This window comes from Rosa rugosa, chromosome 4 (genome assembly GCF_958449725.1).
Source record: "Rosa rugosa chromosome 4, drRosRugo1.1, whole genome shotgun sequence".
In the NCBI taxonomy this organism is placed as follows: domain Eukaryota; kingdom Viridiplantae; phylum Streptophyta; class Magnoliopsida; order Rosales; family Rosaceae; genus Rosa; species Rosa rugosa.
The window spans coordinates 11,497,798-11,523,045 of NC_084823.1; the positions used below are offsets into that span (position 1 = coordinate 11,497,798).

Here is a 25,248-nt window from a genome sequence, read left to right on the forward strand (position 1 = left end):
TAAAAAATTATTTTATTTAGTTATTATATTTGAACAAACACTACTAAAAAGAATTGCTTTTGCGACGCCTATTTTGCGACGGCAAATTGGGCTTTTGCAACGGAAAAAACTTTTCGCGACGGAAAATTAAGCCTTTTGCGACGGAAAATTGAGCCTTTTGCGACGGAAATGTTGGCGTTGCAATAGGTGGCGTCACAAAATCCATTTGCGACGGTAAAATGCCGTCGCAAATACTTTTTGCGACGGCAAACTGTTGCCGTCGCAATGGCTAAACTATTTGCGACGGATACTTTGCCGTCGCAAAAAGATATTTCATTTTAAAAAAAAATTGGGGTGAATTTGTTGCGACGGATACTTTGCCGTCGCAAAAGATTATTTCATTTATAAAAAAAAAAATGGTGTGAATTGCACACCAAAGCTAGTACCATCTGCAGCAAATATCATAAATTGAAAAATATTATGAAACCCATCCTCTATAACCAACCAACAATCACAATTCTAAGACCAACCAAAGGTTGTTAAAAAACAAAGATCAGCCAAAGCTTTCTCAACTTTCTTTCAACTTCTAGCTCATCTTGCTTCATCAATAATTTACAATCACAACAGGATCACTGCCTGAAATGTAAATAAAATCACAACATGCATTTGTAATAAACACTCTATAAAAAGTAAGGAAAAGATGAGAAACTTTGTTGTAAAAGCATCAAAAATAGTACCTGTAGCTAAGAGCAACACAATGATTTATCTGTTGATAATGCTGCAGCATATGCTTGTTTACAAAACGGCTGCAGAGGACTTCCTTACAGCACAAACATAACCAGTTCTCACTTGGGTGCTGGCATCTAGTATATGAATGTATCACCCATATTAGAAACTTAAGGTATGATTCAGAACTCAGCCACTCAGACTTTGATCGATGTCAAAGGATAGAGGATAAAAAGACGCAAGCTTTAGAAGTACAAGTCTTTTTACTGAAACAATTTGAAGGTATTCATTAAGAAAACTAGCAATATTCTTACAATTGACAGCCTGCGAATATGCAAGTAAGACACTAAGACAGTACACAACAAAGATCACCCACCCATTAAACCGAAAAGAAGAAAAGAGATGTATGTTTGAAAGAGGCTGAGTTTGCTCTCGTTTTCTGGTCACCTATGACATTAATGAGCTCAAAAAGAACCCAACTGTGGTAAAAGTTTAAAAGTGCTATGGTCTTACCTCCATGATGATACACTAGAGTTCACTTCACTTGCATATTACTAATCAAACCAGATGAAGAGGACCAAGTCCTCAAACCCATGCTTTCAACCCAGCCATACGTCCTTTTCTGCATATACTTTATTTCAATCCTTTAGGGGGCCATGGAAGGAAGGTTATTACGAATGGCTTAAGTATAAGGATGTAATTAGGTAGAGGCTATGTACATTGTTGGATCTCACATAACAGTCTCTTTTCTATGGTGCTACAATATCGCATTTTGGATGCAAGATTGCAGAGAAGGAACCTAGTAACAACTTCATTCATGTGTAACTGTGTAAGAGACCCCACAAATGAAATTGGAGGAAAAGCAAAATTCTTGATAGACAATCATAGAAGACGTGACCTGAATTACAAGATGGGTTGTGACATGGATGAAAAGCTTAACCCTTTACGAATCTAGTTTTGCTATTGATTCCCATTAAGTTAGTATAACAAAATTTCAGAACTGGGTAAAACTGGTTAGAACAAATTATAAACAGAGATTCCCAAATAGAGAATTGTTGAGAAGACAGTAACCTGTTGCAGTGAGTATCAGGGGTGGGGATGTGAACAAGATCAGAGGAGAGAGAAGGCAGGTGATCGCATTATTGATAAAGCAACCCCACAGCAGACTGTTGAAACATCAAATTACAAACTGTATACAAAATCAATCAACCCCAACATTATTGATAAAGGAAATAGCGAGATAGCCATTCACCTTAGTGGGATAGCCATTGACTGAATCCCATCAGGCCAACTCCGAAATCCCCAATTCTGCACAATCAACTTCCCATTATGCAACTCATTGCCTCTTTCAGCCCTCATGGGTCTTGGTTTGTACCTCTTTATCAACATGAAACCACAAATAAGCACGAACCCAGAAAAGCAAGTAATACTCAGATGAGAAAAGGCAGAGAGTAAGAAGAAGCAATACCTTTCTTGCAGCACCGAGAGGAAATTTAAGAGAGTTAAACTCAGAGAGGAGTGAAGCGGTGGGGTGACCAAAACCTTTAATAATTTTGGACTACGAGTTCAGTGAACCCTTTAATAATTATGCAGACTTACTGTGTGATTCTTCATCTGTTAAAATGGACAATAAAGAGAATCACAAACCCAGCAAAGAAAATACAAATATAACACAACCCCAAAAATAAATGTACTGATAACATACCATCTGCTAAAAGAATATCTCACCAGTTTAACCAAATGTACCGGAAACCAAAACCTCTACAACTAGTAATTATTCGCTGAACCTGCAACCCATTGAATTCCTTAACAGAATCACAATAAAATATTGAAATTTAACCAAAATTAACCTCCAATTTAATGAAAATCCAAATTGCAGAAAACTGATGTTTCAAATAGGTTGCAAAAGATACAACGCAAAAAATTATAAATAAACAAAAGCGCCCCTCCACTTAATGCCAACAGAAAGCAACTACACTGACTGATTGACACAAGATCAATCAGTGACGATGGTCACCGCTTTCTTCATCCCCTGGTAAGCAATTTCTTTGCCTATTTGAGCTTGTATTTTCTATAAAAGTTAGTGATGCACAACAGAGCAACAGTCGGCTCGGTGAGAGTGTGATTAGGGTTGAGAGATTAAGAGACCAGAATGGTTTTACAAGAAACAGAGGCTTTATGGAGACTTTCAATACAAACTGAGTTTATTTCATTCCAATCTCATCTGGGTTTACAAACCGTAGCTATATTTATAGGCTTAAAAAGACTCCTAGAACACCGCAAGACTCAATTAATGACAAGACCCTTGAGTACTCACCCTAAGACTCTTAAAAGCACTAGACTCATAATTACTCTTCATAAAATTGAAAAATGACTCTTGCAAGAAAGATACAACGCAAAAAATTATAAATAAACAAAAGCGCCCCTCCACTTAATGCCAACAGAAAGCAACTACACTGACTGATTGACACAAGATCAAAGGAAAGATGATCCTATTTTGCAGGGCATTCAATATACCAAGTAATACAATTCAGTCCCTTTATAATGCAAGTAAACAAAAGTTAATAACTCCAGCATTCAATTATAAAAATAATGGCTTGAAGATATGACTAACAGGATAAGAATGTAAACAAAGATTTCTCCTCCCGAGTCACTCATGCCACTAAACTTGGGTACAATCAATCCCATAAAAAACTACAAGCCTGAAACAGAAAACAAACCTAGAAACCCATAACAAGTAGGATGACCATAGCTAAACTCAATTCTATATCGACTGTCCAATGTAAATATCAGATGCCCTATTTAGCAGATAATTAAATCATTAGAGTAACAAGTATGAATTACCTGGTGTTTAGCTAGAAAGAGGTGCTCAGCTTGAGTCTCATGCTCAATTAAGATTTTCTGGAATTGCTTCATGCTATCGGCCATTCTTCAATTGTTAATAAAATTACCCACCTAGCAGCACCACTGAAATGTCATGAAGAACAAAAGCTACAATTCATGAGATGCGTTTGGATCCTATGCAGAATAGTTATAATAAAATACCTTTCCAAAACGAGGCAAAGTAGAGTGGTGAAGATGAACTGAAAATCAGAGCCATGCTCAGCTTGCCGATTTGGAAACCAAAATTTCTTCCTGGGCATTTGGGAATCTATCATGGATCGAAAATTAACTCAAACCTGATAAAAATTGAGACAGTTGTCAATTCATACAAACACAGAACATAAAAGTACAAAATCGAGATGTGGGGTATTGGAGCTGAGGGGTTAGGATTTGTGTTTTGGGTATTAGGGTTTTTGGGTCTGGATTGCATTTAAGCGGGATATGAGAGCGTGAGAGAGAAGACTGACGGAAAAAACGGAGGGGAAGGGATGTGTGATTCAGATTTGGGTTTGGTGCGTTTCTGATTTTGTGCTTTTTGGGTCTGGGTTTTAGCCGAAAGGAGAAAGAGAGACAACAAAGAGATGGAGAAAGACAAGAGTGAAAAAAAGAAGAAGGATAAATTAGAGCAAACCTAATGAGCGCCAGATTCGGTTCAGGCCGGCCTTGGAGGATCCGGCCGAGGGTGCGTTCGGGTCGGGATTCATGCAGTGTTGATCGATGAAGAAGACCGGGTAGAGGAAATTGGAGGCCTTGGAGGCGTGCTCGAGAGCAGGGTTGTCGTGGATCCTCAGGCCCTTGGAACCTGAGTTTGGACGAAGACAGAAACCCAAGTTCTGAAGAGAGAGAGAGAGAGAGAGAGAGAGAGAGAGAGAGAGAGAGAGAGAGAGAGAGAGAGAGAGAGAGAGAGAGAGAGAGAGAGCTTGGGTGAGCTTGGGCGAGAAGAGAGAGAAAGAGAGCGCTTGGGCGAGATAGAGACAGAGAGAGCTTGGGCTAATTATGGCTACAGATCGAGATGTAAGGGGAAATAGAAATAAGTTATGCGACGGCAAGAGGAAAAGGCGTAGCAATTGATTACAAAGTTACTACGGCAAAGATTTTCCGTCGCAAATGATTAGGCTTAATTGCGACGGAACATTTTCCGTAGCAATAGAGTCTCAATTGCTACGGAAATCAATGCCGTCGCAAATTTCCGAAGCGAATGCAATTGTTTTTAGTAGTGAAATATCAAATTGCGACAGCTCATATGTCATTTTATCGTTACGCGAGATCAAGTCAGATTTGCATATATGATTACATTACTTTTACATATATTATCTCACACTTGATTTTTCTTCTTTTTTGGCAATGACATTAATTCATTAATCTCACACATCTCACACACTTGATTAGACCAAAGATTTCAAATTTCTTAAGGATACATAACATCTATACTCTGACAAGTAGCAACATATTTAATAGCATTTACGACGGCTATATTATTGTGCTCAATGTCATTTCGAACAGAAGATGATAATTCTTCAACAAAGGCCATTCTGCTTGTAAGCTTCTTCATGTTCTTTTCCTATAAGATAAATAGAAATGAAAATGGTGTATTAAAAAGACCAATTGTAATTTATTTCATTAATTTTGGTTAAATAGGGGGACGTTTTGAATAATTTAAACAAGGGTACATGAGGTTGGGGAAGGGGAGGGGTGCTACGGGCTCAGTGCCGCAATTGACTAGCACCGAGGAGCTAAACTCACATAAGTGACATAACCCTATAACATAAAAAAGAAAAAAATAATAAGAAGAAGAAATCAATTTTCTCTTACATTTGAATTCGTTGTAAAATCTCCACACCACCACTCTTTTGTATTCTATGCAGCGAAGGAATCTGTCCCAACTATATGAAAAGCGCGTAGTACATGGTAGACCAATAATCAATTGTTATCTGCTCTTTTCACAGAGTATGTGATTTGAGAAATTTCTGGCAACAATAATTTAAGTTGAGTATTATATTTAAGAGTGTGTTAATACACCTGTCATTTTTATCGTTATGCTAGATCAAGTTAAATTTATACATAAAATTTATGTTAATTTTACATAATTAAACCATCTTGCACACTATTTGTTTAAAGATGTCGGATTGCTTAAAATAAAAAAAATTAAAATTGTTGACAAGTCCCGTGATATTTTATTAGTCTATAAGTGGGTCATACTATTTATACTCGATGTCCTCCTGTGAAACAGACAATCAAATTGCAATAAACACCATAAATTAAGTGGAGAAACTGCTTACAAATTAAATACACATAAATTCATAGTGGCGTGAAAAATTATATGTATAGTAAAGGAACCATAACCACCAAATATGCTATGGGAAGACCAAGAATTGTTGATTCTTTTGATTGAAATCTATACAAACACGCTAATAAGTACGGTTGAAATGAGAAGTCATGCTTCCTACTATTTTTGGTTATCTCGTATCAAATTGCAAACTTTGGAACTTGTTTTTCTCAGGTGAGGGACAAATTTCCCCACATGGCAGAGGATCTCCAGTACTTCGAAGTCAGGTACCTTATTATTTGGAAATAATATAGGAGACTTTACTGAATTCTAAACCCTAAGCGTGATGCTACCTGTACGGTATCTAGCTGCTATATATAATTAAAAGTAACAATGAGTCTGTAAACTGGCATTTCCACTCTTAGATAATATCATAATAAAGTGCTTAGTGGAACCTATATATAGTCGTAATTTAACCAATAAGAGATAACAAGGGTGATCGATATCGAAGTCTTCTAGCTGATGATTGACACTTGTCCTATTTGAACTATACATATTACAGATCTCGAAGACTTTCCTCATTGGTCGTTCTCTAGTATAGATCAATTCTTAACCAAAACGAAAACCCTAATATGAATTTGCAGCACCAAACTTTCACGCCGGTGAATCCGCAGCACTACCAGTCTGGTCTGTGTCAGTAATTCACAATCTTTTACTTGGGTTGTCTATCATCAAACTGATTGACCGTGAAATAATAAAGATTAAAGAGGTAAGGTAAAAGCAACAATTTTTCTATTAATGTATTTGATTTTACTTTAATAATGACCCCAACCCCACCATTCTTTCATGTTCAATGAAGAAATTTTTCCAAATGGCGGAAGGCAGGAAATTCCAACCGCATAATTGTGGGTTCCACTTATAAAGTTTGCTGTAACACATTGTGTTGGACACATAGAATCGATAATCAATTCTATGGATTTCTTTCACAAAGCACATAACGATAAATGTAAAAAAAAAAAAAAAAAAAAACAATTTATGTGGTTATTATAATTGATCAGACATTAAAGATTGACCGTTGGATGTCTATCTTCAAACTGATTGACCGTGGGATAATAAAGATTAAAGAGGTAATGTAAAAGCAACAATCTTTCTGCTAATTTATTTGATTTTATTGTAAGGGTGCGGCTATTGTCACCCTATCATTTTATTTGTTCACCCTACTTGCTCATTACACCCTACATTTTAATTTCAATTATTAAATTTACTTATTTAACCAGTTTCTCTTTCCAAGAATATCCTTATATGACATATCCAATTAAAAAATAAATATTTTTAACGAAAATCTCTCATTTAATTTATACTCATAAAAAAAAATTAAAAATTATTAAAGTTTCCTAATAAAATCATCATAATCTGATTTACTCCCATTTTTAAAATTTTTTCTTTCAATTTCAATGTTCTCTATTTCAATCTATGTAAAAATATTAGTAAATTTTTTTTTCTTCGTGTTTTAAATTTTTACTTTCGGTGTTCACAATGAATATTGCAAAGATTTTGATGAAGTTAAATGTAATGATTTTGTGAATTGAATAACGAATTGATGATGAGGAGACAACAAAAAGAGAAAGAAAAAAATAGTAATAAATTCAAATTTTGGGGGAGAAGATAAAGATTAATGTTATCCAATGAGAAACTTTATTAAAATAGTAGTCTTTTTTTTTTTTTTTTTGAGATGAATGGTGTCAAACTTTATTAAAAAGAAGTAGCTAGTGATTACAAAGTTCATGAGTAATAACCTCATGAAGAAAAGAAGGAACAGAAGAATAAAAGAGAGCTTGGCCCGGAGCAGATGCCTGGGCAGCCATTAGATGAGCTGCCTTATTTGCATCTCTTCTTGTATGCACTATCCGAACATTAGGCAGTGCTTCCAACAACACTCCTAGATCTTCATATATACGCCCTAGTCTAGACAAGTTAACTCCAGAACTAGATAGCTGTTGTTTAATAACCAAAGAATCTGTCTCCACAATTGCAGGCTGCAAGGACTGCTCAATTATAAGCTCCAATGCCTCCTTGCACGCGAGAAGTTCAGCATGCTCAGCTGAGAGCAACCCCCATACTGGCCTTCCTTTACTCACAAGAAAGTTTCCTGAACTGTCTCGCAAGACCAAACTAATGGCACCTGCTCCAGAAGCAGTCACAAATGCCCCATCGATATTTATTTTGATACAGCCAATTGGAGGACTTTGCCAACGAACCTCCCTATTAGCTCCTCTACCACGATCAAGATTACAAGAATTATGATAGATATAATCTTGTAGCCTGGAAGTGGAAAATAAAACAACATCCCCCACACTCCTGGCTTTACCTTCCCAAACTCTAGTATTCCTTTCTTTTCACACACTCCACAAAAGAAAGATAAAGACATCAAACAGAGTTGAAGACAACCTACTCGAACAAAACATAATCCATTCCAGAATTCCCATTCCATCTGATTCAGTAGTGAAACATACCTGAGCCAGCGTAACATTGGAACGCAAAACTTCACGAGTAAAGGTACAATCCCGGCACAAATGCAGTGTAGATTCAATCCTCCCAATGCAAAGTACACATAGTTGTGAGTCAAGAGGAACATGTTTTGTCACCAACCTTTCCAGAGAAGGAAGAATATTGTGACAAATCTTCCACATATTCACTTTAGTAGTAGCTGGAACCTTAACTTGCCAAATTCGCTTCCAAAATTGGGAAGTTGTACCAACCAACATCATTGGTCTCCCCACATTTTCAAAGCAAGAATGTCTGTAAGCTGTCTTTACCGAGAACTCTCCTTTTTTTTCAAGTCTCCATGCAATCTTATATATTTATATTTTCTTATACTAAGTAGTCTTTGTATTTAATTAATTACTTATATATTTATATTTTCTTATATATTTAGATTCTAGAAAATTAGTGTACTTAGAGCATCTTTAGCAGACTCTCTATTTTGGCTCCTTAGCTATTTTGGAAAGCATGTTTAGCTTTTTATCTATTTTAGCAGCTGCACCAGACTCCTAAGTGGCTCTCTATTATAACTTTTAGCTATCTCGCTCCTAAATATAGAGAGCGAGATGAGGCTCTCTATAATTTAAAACATTCATTTTAAGTTATTTTATGTCATTTATAAATACATTTAAACTATTTAATCTTTATTTAAAAAATAATATAAATTTAAAACTAGCTAAAATAGAGAGCATTGATGCAGACGTAATTCTAAAGTGGCTAGCTAAAATAAAATTTTAGCTACTTTAGCTAAAATTTGACTCAAAAATGGCTAGCATTGCTAAAGATGCTCTTATTAGTCATTTTGCACTTGGATAATATTGTCTTTCAATAATTCAAATGTTTATAGGGTGAACTAAGAAAATAATATGGTGGCAATAGCCGCACCCTTACTGTAATAATGATCCCAACCACCATTCTTTCATGTTCAATGAAGCAATTTTTGCAAATGGCGGAAGGCAAGAAATTCCAGCCGCATAATTGTGGGTTCCACTTACAAAGTTTGCTGCAACACAATGCGCTGGACACAGAGAATTGATAATAAATTCTATGGATTTCTTTTACAAAGTACATAACGATCAATGTAAAAAAAAATCAATTTATTTAGTTATTATAATTTTTTTTTTTTGAATAAAGGACCGGTGCGGCTGCCCTCACGCCTTAATTAATGAGACTGTCGAATACACAGGGGGGGGGGGAAGGGGGGGGGGACATTAAGCCTAAACCCCTGATTACAATAAGCATATAGAGTATGTCCTGATTAGTTATTATAATTTATCAGACATTAAATCGTGACAACTTGTTTCATTTTATCGTTACGCGATTTCAAGTCACATATGCAGTTTAGGTTACTTTACTTTTACATATAGTATAAATTATTTGATCACAAGCTTAACTCGACCAAAGACTTCAAATCGCTTAAGGATGAATAATATCTATATTCTTACAAAAAGCGATATATTTAATAGCATAAACGTGAGTTATATTATTGGTGCTCAATGTCATCTCGATCACAAGCTGGAAATTCTTCAACAAAAGACAATCAATTAAGAAGTGGTGAGATATATAGTTGAGTTCTGAGTTCAGAGTCAAATGAAAAATCACACGAATGATAAATAGAGAAGAACAAACTGCCAATCAACCAATCAAAATTTTCATGGAAGATGACAATTAACTCACACTAGCTAATTACAAGTCACCAGGTTTAGTATTTGTTTTGCGGAAAGTTACCTGGTTTAGTATGGTTGAGACGAGAAGCCATGCTTCCTACTAAATTCTGTATATGGCCTTGGATTACAAGTGCAAGTGGGTTTTTGATACTGCCGACTTTGGAACTTTTTCTCTGCTCGGGTGTTCTCAATTGGCAGAGAGGATCACCACATAGCACTTTATTTTGTTTCAAATATTAGCTGATACCAAAGAAGAAGGGAGGAGACCTTTGGCGTACTTTACAAGCACTATAACATCTTCAATAGGTCATTCTGTTTTAAACTTCTTCAATTAGTAAAGGGAAATTTGAATTCATTGTAAATGGTGGTGGAGAGTTCTTTCGCATTCTTTGAAGCGATTCATCCAATGGCTGGAAGAAGTTTTTAGACATAGGAATTTCTACCCCAAAATGGTGGGTCTACCTATGAATTTCGACGCAGTGCGTTGTACATACGGAACCATTAATTATTTTTTTTATGGGATATTTTCACAAAGTATGTGACAAGATAAATTTCTCACATTAATTTGAATTGAAATTTATATTCGACCATGTAAGGTTGCGACAACTCATATGTCATTTTGTCGTTATGCTAGAGCAGGTCAGATCTGCACATAAATTTATGTTATATTTAAAGACATTGAATTGCTAAAGCTTTAATAATATTTAAATTGATGATAAGTATTGATATAATTTATTAGTGTATAACTGGGTCCATATTACTATTGGTGCTCAATGTTCTCTGATCTGTAAATGAACTGGAAAAATTGTTGAAAATTTTAAAATACACATGAGCTCAGAGTCAGAGAAAAGTTATATAGATTAACGACAAAGAGATTTGCCATGAAATGTGATATGCAAAAACCAAGAATTCTTTACTCTTTTGATTAAAATCTATACAAATATGCATGCTATTAATTTGAAAGTTACCAGGTTTGGTATGGTTGAAATGTAGAGTCACGCTTCCTACTATTTCTGGGTATCTCAGATCAAATTGCAAGTGGGTTTGGAGAGTGCCAACTTTGGAACTTGTCCCTTTGATCAGGTGAGGGACAAACTTCTCAATTGACAGATAGGATCTTCTCTATTGTAACCAAAAAAGAGAGAAGAGAGGGTCAGGGTCAGGGTCAGGGTTGGCATACCAATTAATTAGGTGCACACGCCAAATTTCCTCATCTAGTAACCTTATTCCTTGGAAACGAAAAAGGAAGATTTCTTTTTTAGTAAAACGTGATAGCAGCAGTACTAAAGTACTGCTATAATGGGGAGCCGTGATGCATGTGAAGCTTTTCTTTGTGTTAGCTATAAAGTGGCGAATGTGCCCTTGACTTTTTGGGAAATCTCCAGGGTATCCAATCCCCTTCTATTGTCGCGGGACTTGCTTAATTAGGGGAAATCATGACAAAAGAATAAAATAAAAATCTTGGCTGGGGGAAGGGGATCCTTCTAGTTGGATATGACGGTGCCTACTTTTATTTAATTTTTTTTTTACAAGGAAACTCACATTAAATTAAACCAACAAGATCCACGACAAATCGACCAAATTTGTACACCAATTCCAATCTCGATCAAAGAACACCCATGAAATCTTAAACCAAAATCTCCAATACAGAACAACAATCTCTAGATCACAACACACTGGAAGAAAAGCACAGCCACCAATCGGAACGAAAAGACCAATGAAAGTAACATAAGGCAGATCCAACAAGGGATCCGAGAATTAGCCACCATAAAGGTGAACAGATCCTTATTGCACAACCGGGTAGAGACCCAAGTGCTCTAGCAGGATAACCCCGCTTAAAATCAAGCTCCGAGGAGCAACAACAGCTGAGGAAAGAAGATATAAGGCACTAAAATCCTCGGTGATCATATGAATTGGATCAAGAAGAAGTAGAGAAATCAGACCTGGAATAAAGACGTCGACGATAGGAAAATTGGAAGATCAAAAGGGAAAAAATTAAAGGAAAAGGGCAAATTTGATTTTACCTCCCTGATTTTTAGGCCCTAAATCATTTGTGCCTCTACATTTTTAGTTTCATCATGGGTGCCCCTATACTCACCAATTTCAGTCAATCTCGTCTAAACCCTCGCTTTCATGCTAACTATTGTGTGATGTATTTTGAAATTGTAATCACATACAATATAATTTTGCATACCGCATTAGTGAATCATCATCATACATAGGAGCTCATTACACCCACATTTTCATTCACAAAATATATACTTGACAAAAAAAAAAGTAATGATTGGACATGATTGATTAAATTGGAGAGCACAATGGTACATGTGATGAAATTATAAGTGTAAGGCCACAACTGATTAAACATGTAAAGATTAGGAAGGTAAAATAAAATTTACTCAAAGGAAAACAAGAAGAAAGCAAGCAAAGCAGGGAAAAAAGAGGCATCAGGCCTCAGATTTGGGACAAGCCCAAGCAAAAACCACCATAATTCATATTGTTCTTTTTTTTTTTTTTTTTTTTTTGAAAGGGGTTTGGAACCCGGCCAAGCTGGGAGGCTCATCCCCACGCCTGACTTATTATATTAAAGATTAAATTATGTTTAGTCCCTGTACTATGACCCTTTTTTCGTTTCAGTCCCTGACATTCTCAATTAATCTGAAAAGTCCCTAACGTCAAAATTTCCGTCTGATTGGTCCCTCCCGCGTCAAATTAGAAGTTGGCCTTAGGTGAAATGTCCAATATACCCCTATGTTATTTCTTTTTCCTTTTTAATTTCTTTTTCTCCTTTTATTTTTTTTTCTTTTTTTTTTCTTTTTAATTTCTTTTTTTCCTTTTTTTCTTTTTTCTTTTTAATATCTTTTTTGCTTTTTTTTTTTTTTTTTCTTGTTCCTTTTTAATTTTTTTTCATTTTTAATTTCTTTTTTGTTTTTTCTTCTTTTTTTCTTGTTCCTTTTTAATTTTTTTTTTCCTTTTTTTTTCTTTTCATTTTGCCTACTTTCTCCTTCCTCAACCCACCAATCTCATTCCGATCAAACTTCACAACCCATTTGTTTCTCTCCCCAAATTGAAACCAAACCCAGCAAAGACCTAGCTTGGCGGTGCAGAGATGGACATCGAGCAAAAGCAAGAGGCTAGGAGCTGATCGATCACTTCTTCACCTTCTCTGAAGCCATCTCCCTCTGTTGGGATCCGCCCTCGCCGACGCCATCTCCCAAACACAAGCAGATCCCAATCAGCTCGGAAATTCGCCGCTATACCACTCCCCTCTTGTTTTCACAGCCTACTTCTCTCTCTCCCACTCAAATCTCACTTTCTCTCTCCACATCAAGCCTCAATCTGGAAACTTTTCACTGAAAACTACTATTTTTTCAGACTCTGAGGTTTTTGGGTCTTGCTCAAAATGGTGATATGGATTTTGGGTCTGGTTGAAATGATGGTTTTTGATGGCCAAGTTGACCAAAACCAGAAGTGAAGAAGAAGAATAGTGATGGAAAAGGAAAATCGCCGCCGGCGTGGAGAATAATAATTGGGGTTTCGGGTCGATCTGGATTGGTTCGCCGACGTGGCGCTACCGATGCAGCAGGATACGATGGTCATTAAAAAGGAAAAAGAAAAAAGAAAAGAAAAAGGAAAAAAGAAATTAAAAAGGAAAAAGAAAAAAGAAAAAAAAAAGGGCCGCCAGCATGGAGAACAAGAATTGGGATTTCGGGTTGATCTGGATTGGTTCGCCGACGTGGCGCTACCGATGCAGCAGGATACGATGGTCATTAAAAAGGAAAAAGAAAAAAAAAAGAAATTAAAAAGGAAAAATAAAAAATAAAAAAGCAAAAAAGAAATTAAAAAGGAAAAAGAAAAAAGAAAAAAAGAAAAAAAAGAAATTAAAAAGGAAAAAGAATAAAAAAGGAGAAAAAGAAATTAAAAAGGAAAAAGAAATAACAGAGGGGTATATTGGACATTTCACCTAAGGCCAACTCCTAATTTGACGCGGGAGGGACCAATCAGACGGAAATTTTGACGTTAGGGACTTTTCAAATTAATTGAGAATATCAGGGACTGAAATGAAAAAATGGTCATAGTACAGGGACTAAACAGAATTTAATGCTCTGATACCAAATTGACAGGACCCGCCCCGAATTTCACCTTGAAATCCGAGGTGGCCCTGCGGGGCCCACCTTAGAGATAACTCTACCGAGAACTGGTCGAGTCACCCCTAAAGTGGACTACCCAAAAATAGTAACCCACAATAGATCAGAGCCAAACAAAGAAGTGCGGAAGCTATTCGTCAACTATGCCTCGAACCATGTACGCCCGACCTCAACTAATAACGCCTGCAAACTGGGCATTAGAAACCGAAAGGCCCAGGGCAAAGTAGACGAAAAACGTTAGCGTGAGTGGACAAAAATAAACAATTTAAAATAAGAAGGATTTCATACTTTCCCACATTTATTCCATTTAAAACTCGATGCATGCACAAATGGTAAAACACATTTAGCTTTAAAACCAAGGATTTCAAAACGATAAACCGACTAGCCTCGCTAGTCAAAACATTCGAAAATAATATATCGTAAAACTGAAATCTCATTTCTCAAGAAGATAAGACCAGCCCCGCTGGCTACAGTGAAAATCGGACTAGCCCCGCTAGTCAAGCAACGATAAAATATGGGGAAGAAGTTTCACCATACGAAAGAAGGGAGCCTCCCAAACTCGGGTCGGAGTGTCCCACACTCTGGAGCATCCCATGCTCTGCTCTTACTCACCCACAAACACATAGTAAGCAGGGAGGAGTACTAATAGGCTAGCTAGCAATAAATATGACGACCCAGGTATGGCGGGTAAAAATCATACGAAAAATCGAAAATCAGTAAGGCTTCCCCATAAGTCCCGCGAATAAAGAAAACACGGGTACGATTCCCAACCGTACCCGGAAATTCTTGTAGAAAGTCACATAAATCTACAGCGTGTCCCACACGCTAAAAGAATAATTAGATCAATTATAAATCGCAGTTCCGAAACAAAACCGAATCCAGAATCATCAATGAGGCATTCCCAATGCCAAAACCGTAAATCGATAAATAAACAAGAAATATAATTCCATCGAAATCTCATTTCGAAAAATATTCCAGAAATCTCAATATCGACGAATAAAATATATTAATAAATTCCGGAAATCACCTCGGAAAATAATTCGTCGAAAATCACTTAAATCACAAGTTCAAATCCGAGCGAATAAAACTCACGTTCCAAAAATCATGATGGAAAATCCAAGCAATATTCCAAAACCGAAATCATATCCGAAACTAAAATAATATGATAATTAATAAAGCATTAATTCGAAAAATAAATGCATGCATCAATATTCAAAAACAAACGTCCACTCACAGTACTAGTTGGCGACCACGCAAACGAGTCCCTTCATCTAGCCGTAGCTCGCAACATTACCCTGTACACAATTATATTTCCGTAAACGGCAATCCGATAAAATAAATACGAACCTAAACGAAACCCGAAAATCCCTATCTCCATTACTTCTCGGATTCAATCCAAATCACACCCAAATCTCTTCCACAACACCAATTCCTCAATTTACATATTCCACAATGAAAACGAGGGAAATCCAACGGCCGGATTTCCCACAATTCCATCACAAAACTTCAAACTTCGGAAATTCACAAACAATTCCAAACTCCTCCAAAATTCACCAAACTTCACATACAAGCTCTATGATAATTATAGAATTTAACTAGCTAGAAAATGAAATTAAAAAGTTACCCTAGCCGCCGCTACCGCCGCCCACAGTGGCGGCGCCGCCGCCACCGCCACCAGCTCCGATGGCCACCAAACTTTGGCAACAGCACCTACTCAACGGACCCAATAATTCTTTCAACTGTAACCAAGTTAGAAAATGAGCGGAAGTACCTCAACAATTAAAGAGAAGCTTGAACTCAAACTGTGAATAGTGACCGTAATCTTCCAATCGTCGATTCTTCCTCTACACTGCAAATCGTGGCTCAAGGCTAGGGGGAAAATGATCCTTGTCAAAAACCGAACCTTCGACGCCGGTTTGGTGGCTGGAGATGGCCGGAATCGAGAGAAATCGGCGTTGACTCAAATTGCTACAGTAAAGTTTTCGGGCTTGATTCTTCATTTTCCGTCCAAACCGCCGTGAGTTATCGCCGTGGGGAGGTTGGGTAGGAGTAGAGGAGTCCAGCGGTGGCACTTGTTCGTTCCCAGGTGGCCGGAATCAAGAGGTGGCCGGAGTTGCAGAGAAGAGGGAGAGAGACGCGGGGAGGAGGAGAAAGAGAGAGAAATGAAAAGTTACCTGGCCCAACAGTAAAAATTCAAATATATACTATCTATCATGAACAGTAACTTTCGTATTTCGCTTATAACTTTCGTATACGAACTCCGATTTTTACGTACCACATATGCACGCGTTCGGTTTAACGTCCTCTACAACTTTCATGAAGAACAATTTCTCAAATTTTGACCCGAACAAAAAGTCAATTTTTAGGGCCACTAAAAGTACTAAAACGAGTGAAAGTAAAGGTCGTTTACCGTCCAAATGACTAGTACCGGTAAATTTAGGTTCGGGACGTTACATTAATATTAGGGTTGGGCATAGAGGGGGACATAAAACCTTGACCTCTAGCACCAGTACATAAATCCTCATAGAGTACATCCTGGATAATCACAGGAGACCCATCTAACCAAACATCATCTATATAATTAAGACTAGCAAGATGCGCCAATCTATTGGCTACACCATTTGCTTCTCGGAAGATATGCCTAATCTGAACAGAGTGTAAAGATGTCAAATACGACTTACAGTCATCGATAATGCGCCCTAATTCAGATCGATCTTCCATAGTTTGTTGTAACGCAGCAACCACAAGCGAGCAATCACTCTCTAGGTCAATGGCACCCCAATATTGGTGAATAGCCAAAAGAAGTCCAGCCCTACAAGCCTCTGCTTCCATGTGCGTAGGAGAAAGGACATGAGGGAAATAACGAGTCATCGCTGCAATACAAGTACCAAACTCATCACGTACCACAATACCCACACCACCATCCCCAAACTCTGATCTGTAGCTACCATCCACATTAATTTTCAGCCGGCCACGAGGGGGAAGCTCCCATTTTGTTCTAATCCTTGGGTTCTTTTTCAGCCCAACCGGATGATGTTTATGAAAATCCTCCAGGAACTTCGAAGCCCACTGTGCTGCGCTAGAAGCATTGAAGCACATGCCCTGCCAAAGGACATTGTTCCTCTCAATCCATATGACCCACATGAGCATGCAAAACAACTCAAATTGACCTCCTTGCAATAATTCCATGACATTAAGAACCCATTCCTCCAAATGACGTCCAGGAACATTCTTCACATGCACACCCAAGTTACTAGCCAACCAAGTACCGCCAGCAATGTCACAATCCTTAAAAAGATGAATGCCATCCTCAACTGAACTATTGCATAGAACACATTTCATATGTGGGAGAGAGACACGTCGTGCAAGGGCAACTTTAGTAGGTAGAATACCTTTTAAAACTCTCCACATAAAGGACCGTACCTTAGGAGGTGTACGTGCATGCCAGAGTCTTCTCCAGAATTTACTATTGACCCCAAAAGAACCATTAGATGCAGACGCCCTAGATACTCGATCAACTGCATTCCGAGCCACATGATAGCCAGAACGAACACTATAACAACCCTTCTTGTCATAGTACCATGTTAATCTGTCCTCTGCACCACTCGTACTTAGAGGAATGCGCCCTATTATTTCAACTTCTGAAGGCGTAAATAGCTCCTGTAGCACCGCAAAATTCCACTCATGCAGATCACTATCAATTAAGTCAGCCACCCGTAAATTCTCTAATCCATCCGGGGGTCTAGTGAAGGGCTTAAAACTGAAGGGAAGAGGCATCCACGGATCAGACCAAACCGAAATATTAGAACCATTACCAACCTGGAACCGTAGCCCTTTCTTCAGCAATTCTCGTCCATGCATGATACTCCTCCAGGCATATGAAGCTCCACCCACCAACCCAGCATCCAAAAAACTACAATCCGGGAAATAGTTTGCTTTATAGAGTGAAGCAATAAGGGATGTAGGGTTTTGTATGATTCTCCACCCTTGCTTAGCAAGCAACGCCTGATTAAATAGAACCATATTCTGAAACCCTAATCCCCCTTCTGTCTTAGGCAAACAAAGCTTCTCCCAAGCTAGCCAATGGATTTTCCTATCATTCAACTTGTCCCCCCACCAGAATTTAGCCATTAAGCTATGCATCTCCTGGCACAAGTGTTGCGGTAACTCAAAGCAACTCATTACGTAAGTAGGGATAGACTGAGTAACAGCCTTGATCATAATTTCCTTCCTTGCAGCACTCAACATCTTCTCTCTCCATCCTCTTGTACGCTTGCGGACCCTTTCTGTTAAGTAATCAACAGCCTCAGACTTTGAATAACTAATTTCAATGGGGAGGCCAAGATATTTGTCATGTTTATCAACCCGCTCAACATCCAAACTTGCGGCCAGAACATCTTGCTTAGCCCTGTCCACGTTCTTACTGAAAGCCACTGAACTCTTCTGAAAATTAATACACTGCCCAGATGCCTCCTCATACTTCTTGAAAATATTCTTCAACACTAGACACTCTTCCATTTCTGCTTTGAAAAAAATAAAGGAGTCATCAGCGAAGAAGAGGTGAGAAATAGGAGGAGCACCTGTACAAATTTGAACCCCATGAATCAGCTCCGACTCTTCCGCATGCAGGATAAGTCTGGATAAAGCTTCCGCACAAAAAAAAGAAAAAGATAAGGTGAGATAGAGTCACCCTGTCTTAATCCTCTAGAAGGTACAATTCTTCCTCTTGGAGTCCCATTGATAACAAAAGAATAAGACATAGTAGTAATACATCTCATCACCCAAGTAACCCAGATAGGACTGAAGCCAAGCTGTAAAAGAACTGCTTTCAGAAAACTCCATTCAACCCGATCATATGCCTTGCTCATATCAAGCTTCAGAGCTCCAAAACCAACATGTCCACGTCTTCGATTTTTCAAGAAATGGGCTATTTCAAAGGCCGTCAATGAGTTGTCAGAAATCAACCTTCCCGGGACAAACGCACTTTGAAATGGGGAGATCATACCATTCAAAAGCGGCTTGATCCTGTTAGCGAGAACCTTAGACCCAAGCTTGTAGAGGACATTACATAGACTGATTGGTCGAAGCTGACTAATGCTCTCCAGATCTTTCACTTTAGGGATTAAAGTAACATTCGTACCATTTACCTGCTTCATCATATCATCAGACTCCAAAAAACAACGGACAGCCCTGGTAACGTCCCCTCCCACTAAAGGCCAGAAATGCTGGTAGAAGCAAGGCGCAAAGCCATCCGGGCCAGGTGCCTTAGCCGGATGCATTTGTTTCAGTGCTTTGAAAACCTCATTCTCTGTAACATCACAAGTGAGCAAAGCATTCATGTCATCAGAGACACAAGTAGGCAGCAAAGAAGCGACAACATCCATTCCTCGAGGTTGTGAAGTAGTGAAGAGAGTTTGGAAATAATTCAAAATAATAGATTCAATCTCCCCATCATCAGTACACCACAAACCATCCTCATTAAAAAGCCCTTTTATTCTATTCTTCTTCCTTCGATTGCTGGCACGCTGGTGGAAGAAACGTGTATTGAAGTCCCCATCAGAGAGCCAAAATACTTTAGACCGCTGCCTCCAAAAGTCTTGTTCCTGCTTCAACAGATCATTGAGCTTTGTTTCTAATTCCACTCGTATCTCATCAGGGGGAGATGAAAGGGAAGAATCATAAAAGAGTGACAATTTCTCCCTAATGGCAACAATATCCCTGCACAAAGCCCCAAATTTAGTTTCACTCCATTCAATGAGTAATAGCCGGGTTTGCTTAATCTTGTTACAAACAATTGTGAAGGGATCAGTTCCACTATCATGTCTCCACCCCAACTTTACCATTTGACTACACTCCTCATCTCTGAGCCATAGCTCCTCAAACCGAAACACCTTTTTCTTCTTCTTCTGTTTCTTCCTAGGTCTACAAACACGGGCCTCCAAAACAATAGGTAGATGATCCGACTTATTAGGAAGTTGGTGAACAACCCTAGAAACAGGGAAAAGATCAATCCAACTTCTGGAGGCTAAAAAACGATCCAACCTTATCCTTATCTCCTCCCCTCCACGTTTCCCTCTCCAGGTAAAGCAACTCCCATGGAAGACAATATCCTATAAAGAAAACAACTCAACAATGTCTCGGAAACCATCCATTTGCCGATCACGCCTTAGAAGACCTCCCTCCTTCTCATCATTCCGTAATATTTCATTAAAGTCTCCACCTAAAACCCACGGTAGAGAACACTGAAACCCGAGGGTTTTGATTAGTAACCAAGTTTTGTGCCGGTCCTCCACTTTTGGGTGCCCATAAATACCTGTAAATCTCCACTTTTTCAGGTCCGAAGGCTTCCCCACGGTAACATCCACATGGTTATCAGAATAACTTCGTACCGAGATTGGAGTGTCATCATTCCAAAGTAGACATAAACCCCCAGCCCGGCTTACCCCCTTACCATTCTTCTTCTGCTTGAACTTACAGGGAACAGCAAAAGCATTACGCCACCCGAGCTGTACCTTTATCTCAACCATTTCAGCAACTGTACATTTTGTTTCAGACAAGAAAACTAAATTGGGATGAATCAGGGAAATCAACCCTTTAAGCCCTTTAACTGTCCAAGGGTTCCCAATCCCTTAGCAGTTCCAACTCAAGACATTCATGACTCGTGATGGGTCGAATCCGGACCCATCACGGAAGAGCGTTCAAGAGTACGCCCACCACTCATCGTTGGAGAACAAGAACTAACCACCACCTTACGTACTGCAAAACCTGTTCTAGCAACCTTTCCTTTACGTGCATGGGATGCATGGGACTTATCAGCTTTTTTCTTTTTACCCCCCTTATCCATATCAATCCCGTGTGCATGGACCACAGTAGGAGAGAGGACAACATCAGCCCATTTATCCTGCATGGGCCCAACAACCAAGGATTTTACAGTCAACCTAGTCTTCCCCAAGCCCGCTTCCAAAAAAAGTGCATCAGACTCCCGCTGTTTTAAATTCAAATTAGAAATACTCCCGTTCACCTCCTTAGAAGGCAACTGCACTGATTCCGGATCAAGAGAATCACTAGACTGCAATGGTAATAAAGACTCGATCTTCTTCCTAAAAGCAGCCTCCGTAATTGGTACCGTAATTAAAGCTGCCCTCAAATCCGGCGCCAATCCCACAGGCACATCCCGCAACTCACTCCCCGTATTCTCCGCCACCACCGGAGACAACTTCCGGCCACCCTGCACCTCTAGTCTCCTCCGTTTAGTTAATCGTTGATCCTCCACTATTCCACGAGAAACCGCCGTATCAACCTCCATAACATCACCGACCCCGATCTCGTGTTCATCCATACCAGAATCTCACTCCTCTCTAGAGCGGGTAAAGCCCACCGTAGGGAGCTCCGGCGCTGTCATAATCCACCCAGACTTCTTTTGAGGTGACAGACCAAATCTGCATCCACCACCACCAGATCCTTGCACCTGGGAATTCAACCGAAACTGTTCTAGCAACCACTCCTCTTTCTTCTCAGCATTGAGAAGCGCATCATAGGCTGGCTCGTTTAGCTCCCTAGCCGCACGCCTAGGGCACTTCCCACCTGTATGAGACATCAAACCGCAGAAAAAGCAAAAGTGCGGAAGCCGTTCGTATTCAAGATCAAATCTGGTACTCGCCGACCAACCAGACGGTTTGAAACTAACCCATTTGATCAGAGGAGCCTCGACGTTAACTCCAACCCTAAGTCTCAGAAACTCCCCTAAGCAGCTGATCCCACACCCCTTAACAGCCCTCACAAACTGCCCAATAGCCTGGCCAATACATCTCCCTGAGCTCTCAATACGTTTCTCCTCCAGATACATCAGAGGGAGGCCTCGCACACGTATCCAGAAATATTGAGTAGACAGGGGAACTAACATGGGATCTTCACGTCCATCAGTGACAGCCACCGCCAGTAATGATTTATCGAAGGACCATGGGCATCCCTTAACTGCCCACTTTAGATCAGCCTCCAGTTTGAATGAGAACAAAATCCTCCTCCCTCCACCCAGTTGACATGCTGAAATCCTCGTCCGATCCGGAGGCTCCGATTTGGGGATCCACAAGTTCTTCATCGTACTAACAAGGGATTCAAATCGAAGCTGCTTCGTATTGAGCAGTTCACACACCAGAAACCACCGCCGTGGCTCCTCCTGTAGTATCTCCGATAGGAAAACCACCTCCACCTCCGTCTCCGCAAGTGCAAGCTTTTTGGCAAAGTTTCCAACGACCTCCTCCATTGAACAAAGGCTATGAGATAGCACGCGATAACCTCTGGCAATAACCCTAAACCACCACCACATCCGTCACAAGGACACCGCGGTAACTGAAAGAAGAGAAAACCTAACCCTCGACTAGAGAGAGAAGGAACTAAAATTGGTAGGATTTTAGGTTCATATTGTTCTATTATGCTTTTTACTTAAGGTGGCACCTTAATTTGATTTCATTGTTTTACAATGTTATTGTACCACAAGTGGTTAATACTAACTTATTACCATTCATTTTGCTTTGCTTTGTATAATGTCACCTTAAAAAGCTATTTGAACATAAAATCAAGAGCCCTTTACCCTTGTGCTCTTCTCAAGAGTCTTAATATCATTTTGTTACTCATCCTCAAAAAGAAACTTGTTAGAATTGTGTTATCATCATTAATATTTTGAACGCATACAAAATTTACTCCTTTAAAAAAAAATAAAAAATTATTGGGTAAGACATTAACAATGGCTATGAGACTCGCAAAATACACTACTAACCGGAATGAGAAGTGAATGCATTCCTTACATTATTTTTTATTTTCTTTAACTTTCTTTTCTTTAGAAAAAGAGAGATTGAATATGGTACTTCATTAATTAGAGACATAAAATTAATAGGTAGGATGATTTCTTTGTCCAACTTTCATTAATCTTTAGGGCAGCCGGACGGGTTATCTGTTGTTGTGATGATGGTGTGTCGATGGATTGGATCCGGCTATTGGATGAAGATGGCAGATTCAGTGAGATACCATACCTGGACGGTGCTGCATCGATGGTGGGTAACTCGGGGCGCCGTTGCACCTCAAGGAGTCGGTGCATCAGGGGAAGGTCCAGATTGGGTCGCAGGACTGGCTGCGGACTGGCAACCTGGGTGGCGGCGATGGGATCGATCGATCCTTTTGCTTTGGCCCCAATCTCGGCGAGTTGCAGTCTGGGATTTTCAACCAGATTTGGTATGGTTTGGTTGCTAGGATGGTGGGATGGCGATCAAGGCCTTGACTCGATGGTGGTGTGCCGGTGTAGGTGGTGCAGCGGAGGCGGCGGCGTCGCTGTGCAGGGGGCGATGGTGTTGATGCTACGGTGGGCCTGGGTGGTGGGCTTTCTCACTGAGATTTGGGTTGGATGCTGTGCTGCATCGCTGATGTCGCTCCAGCCTCGATTGGAACGCGGACGGTGGTTGCCTGGGAGGAACAAGAAGGGGGTGGCGAGATCTGGTGCAGAGGGTCTTGGATCGGATCGGATTGTTCCGATCTGGTTTGGGCGGTTTGCAGCAATCCAGGCGAGGGGGATGAGTTGGTGTGGCGGCCAGCAGCGTGGAAAGGGGGTTGGGCCGGGTTATGTGTGTTGGGCCCTTGTGGGTGGGCAGTTCTTACTAGGTTTTAGGGTTTGGTCTTTTGGTTTTGTTTTTTCGGTAATAAGTTTTAGTTGTTGGGTCGGTGCACAGCAACTATTGGCATAGACAATCTTCTCTTCGGCGATCTAGAGGGTCGTTCCTGTTCTGGAGTTGGGTCAGCAGCGGTGGTGAAAATGTCTGGCTGTGGCATACTAGCATAGATAATCATCCTTGGCCTTCTAGTGGGTCGTTCCTTTCTGGCTGCGGGTCGGAGATGATGGCGATTTGGAGCATTTGTGGATTGCCGGTGTTGACATTAAGGTGGCACTGGAGTTGGGTTTAGTTTAGTCTCAGGTCTGATGGTCCAGCATTTCATTTTGGTCTGGTTCGAAGTCACAATGAGTGTAGACTTGGTCGATCAAAGGCAGGTCAGGAGGACTCTGGGTGGCGAGTTAGTGTTGACAAAGTTGTGAGTTAGACATTCACTGCTCCTGCGCATGTTGTCTCTGCCTTTTAGTTGATGTGCAAGTCTTGAGTCTGTAGTTGAGTCGGGGTTTTTTTGACTCCATCAGTCAGTCATTATGGAGTTCTAGTGTGAAGTCCAGTGGCCATTTCTGTGTAAGAGATGTTGCCAAAACTCGTTGTAACCAGTTCATTATTAATGAAGTTTCTTCTTGATAAAAATAAAAAATAAAAAAATAAAAAATAAAAAATAAAAAACTTTCATTAATCTTTAACAAATATAACTTTAATTGTTCAAAATTTAATTCAATTCATTTTATCATTACCTATTTACCTTGGTAACAATCTCAATCATTACAATTTCACATAGTAACTAGCATTTATATATGGACTACTTTTATTAATACATCTATCAAAGAGATCAACCTTTCCCGTCTTAGACAATCTTGTTCCATAGCACTTCTATATACACCTACAAAGACCAACTAAGTATATATACCTACACAGATTCCATTGAAGTAGTTGTTTGTTAAGTGGGCGGGTAATTCACTTTGAAAGTCATCTCTTTCTTTTGTTTTTTTTTTGTTGTTCTTGTCATCCTGTAAACATTTTTTGTTATTAATGTAAAGCTAAGTTCTTTTAGAGGTTACTATCGATCTTAACCACCAAAATAGATATCTAGCATCTTTTCCCTCAATAATAGAAAAGACAGCAGTACCTTTAATACTTGCTAAATACCTAATTAGTTTGATTAACATTATTATATAAAGCGACTATGACTGGTAAACTTCATAAGCATTTGGAGAGCCCGTTTTATATGTTTAATAGTAGACATGTAAATTAAATATTTGATTATTATAAGGATAATAGTTATCATAGTGCACAAAAGTACCAACTTGTGATTAATTAATTTATTTTGGGAAATTCCAAAATGAGAGTGGGAGACTTTGCCCACCCTATCTCTTTGTGGA

At 39.2% G+C, this 25,248-nt stretch overlaps 1 protein-coding gene and 2 long non-coding RNA genes across 6 annotated transcripts; all 3 read right to left on the reverse strand.

Moving 5' to 3' along the window:
• Positions 1–355: 355 nt before the first annotated feature.
• On the reverse strand, positions 356–4,465 carry LOC133742196 (uncharacterized). Of its 4 annotated transcripts, none has more exons than XR_009862415.1 (9): positions 4,220–4,465; positions 3,751–3,884; positions 3,550–3,672; positions 2,411–2,510; positions 2,174–2,319; positions 1,958–2,082; positions 1,777–1,871; positions 717–842; positions 356–615 (listed from the first exon to the last, which is right to left on the reverse strand). It is a non-coding gene; the product is annotated as an uncharacterized LOC133742196 (long non-coding RNA). The 4 variants fall into 4 exon arrangements; XR_009862414.1 differs by having other exon boundaries at positions 357–615; positions 2,434–2,492; XR_009862413.1 differs by having other exon boundaries at positions 404–615; positions 2,411–2,492.
• Positions 4,466–14,161: 9,696 nt separating this feature from the next.
• On the reverse strand, positions 14,162–16,357 carry LOC133742318 (uncharacterized). The gene is made up of 3 exons (XR_009862508.1): positions 15,979–16,357; positions 15,442–15,502; positions 14,162–14,397 (listed from the first exon to the last, which is right to left on the reverse strand). It is a non-coding gene; the product is annotated as an uncharacterized LOC133742318 (long non-coding RNA).
• A 462-nt stretch (positions 16,358–16,819) lies between these two features.
• Positions 16,820–21,546, reverse strand: LOC133744338 (uncharacterized). Its single transcript, XM_062172466.1, has 5 exons — positions 20,916–21,546; positions 20,651–20,814; positions 18,898–20,317; positions 16,942–18,787; positions 16,820–16,853 (listed from the first exon to the last, which is right to left on the reverse strand). Exons 1-5 carry the CDS (start codon positions 21,544–21,546, stop codon positions 16,820–16,822), a joined length of 4,095 nt encoding a protein of 1,364 aa, XP_062028450.1.
• Positions 21,547–25,248: the final 3,702 nt, after the last annotated feature.

Coding starts and splice junctions, on each gene's coding strand:
- LOC133744338 (XM_062172466.1), bottom strand. CDS start 21,546: ATGGATGAACACGAGATCGGGGTCGGTGATGTTATGGAGGTTGATACG. Junction 20,318..20,650: donor AGAAGAAGAATGGTAAGGGG/GTAAGCCGGGCT, acceptor TTTTCTTTATAG/GATATTGTCTTCCATGGGAG. Junction 16,854..16,941: donor TGCTCGCTTGTGGTTGCTGC/GTTACAACAAAC, acceptor CACTCTGTTCAG/ATTAGGCATATCTTCCGAGA.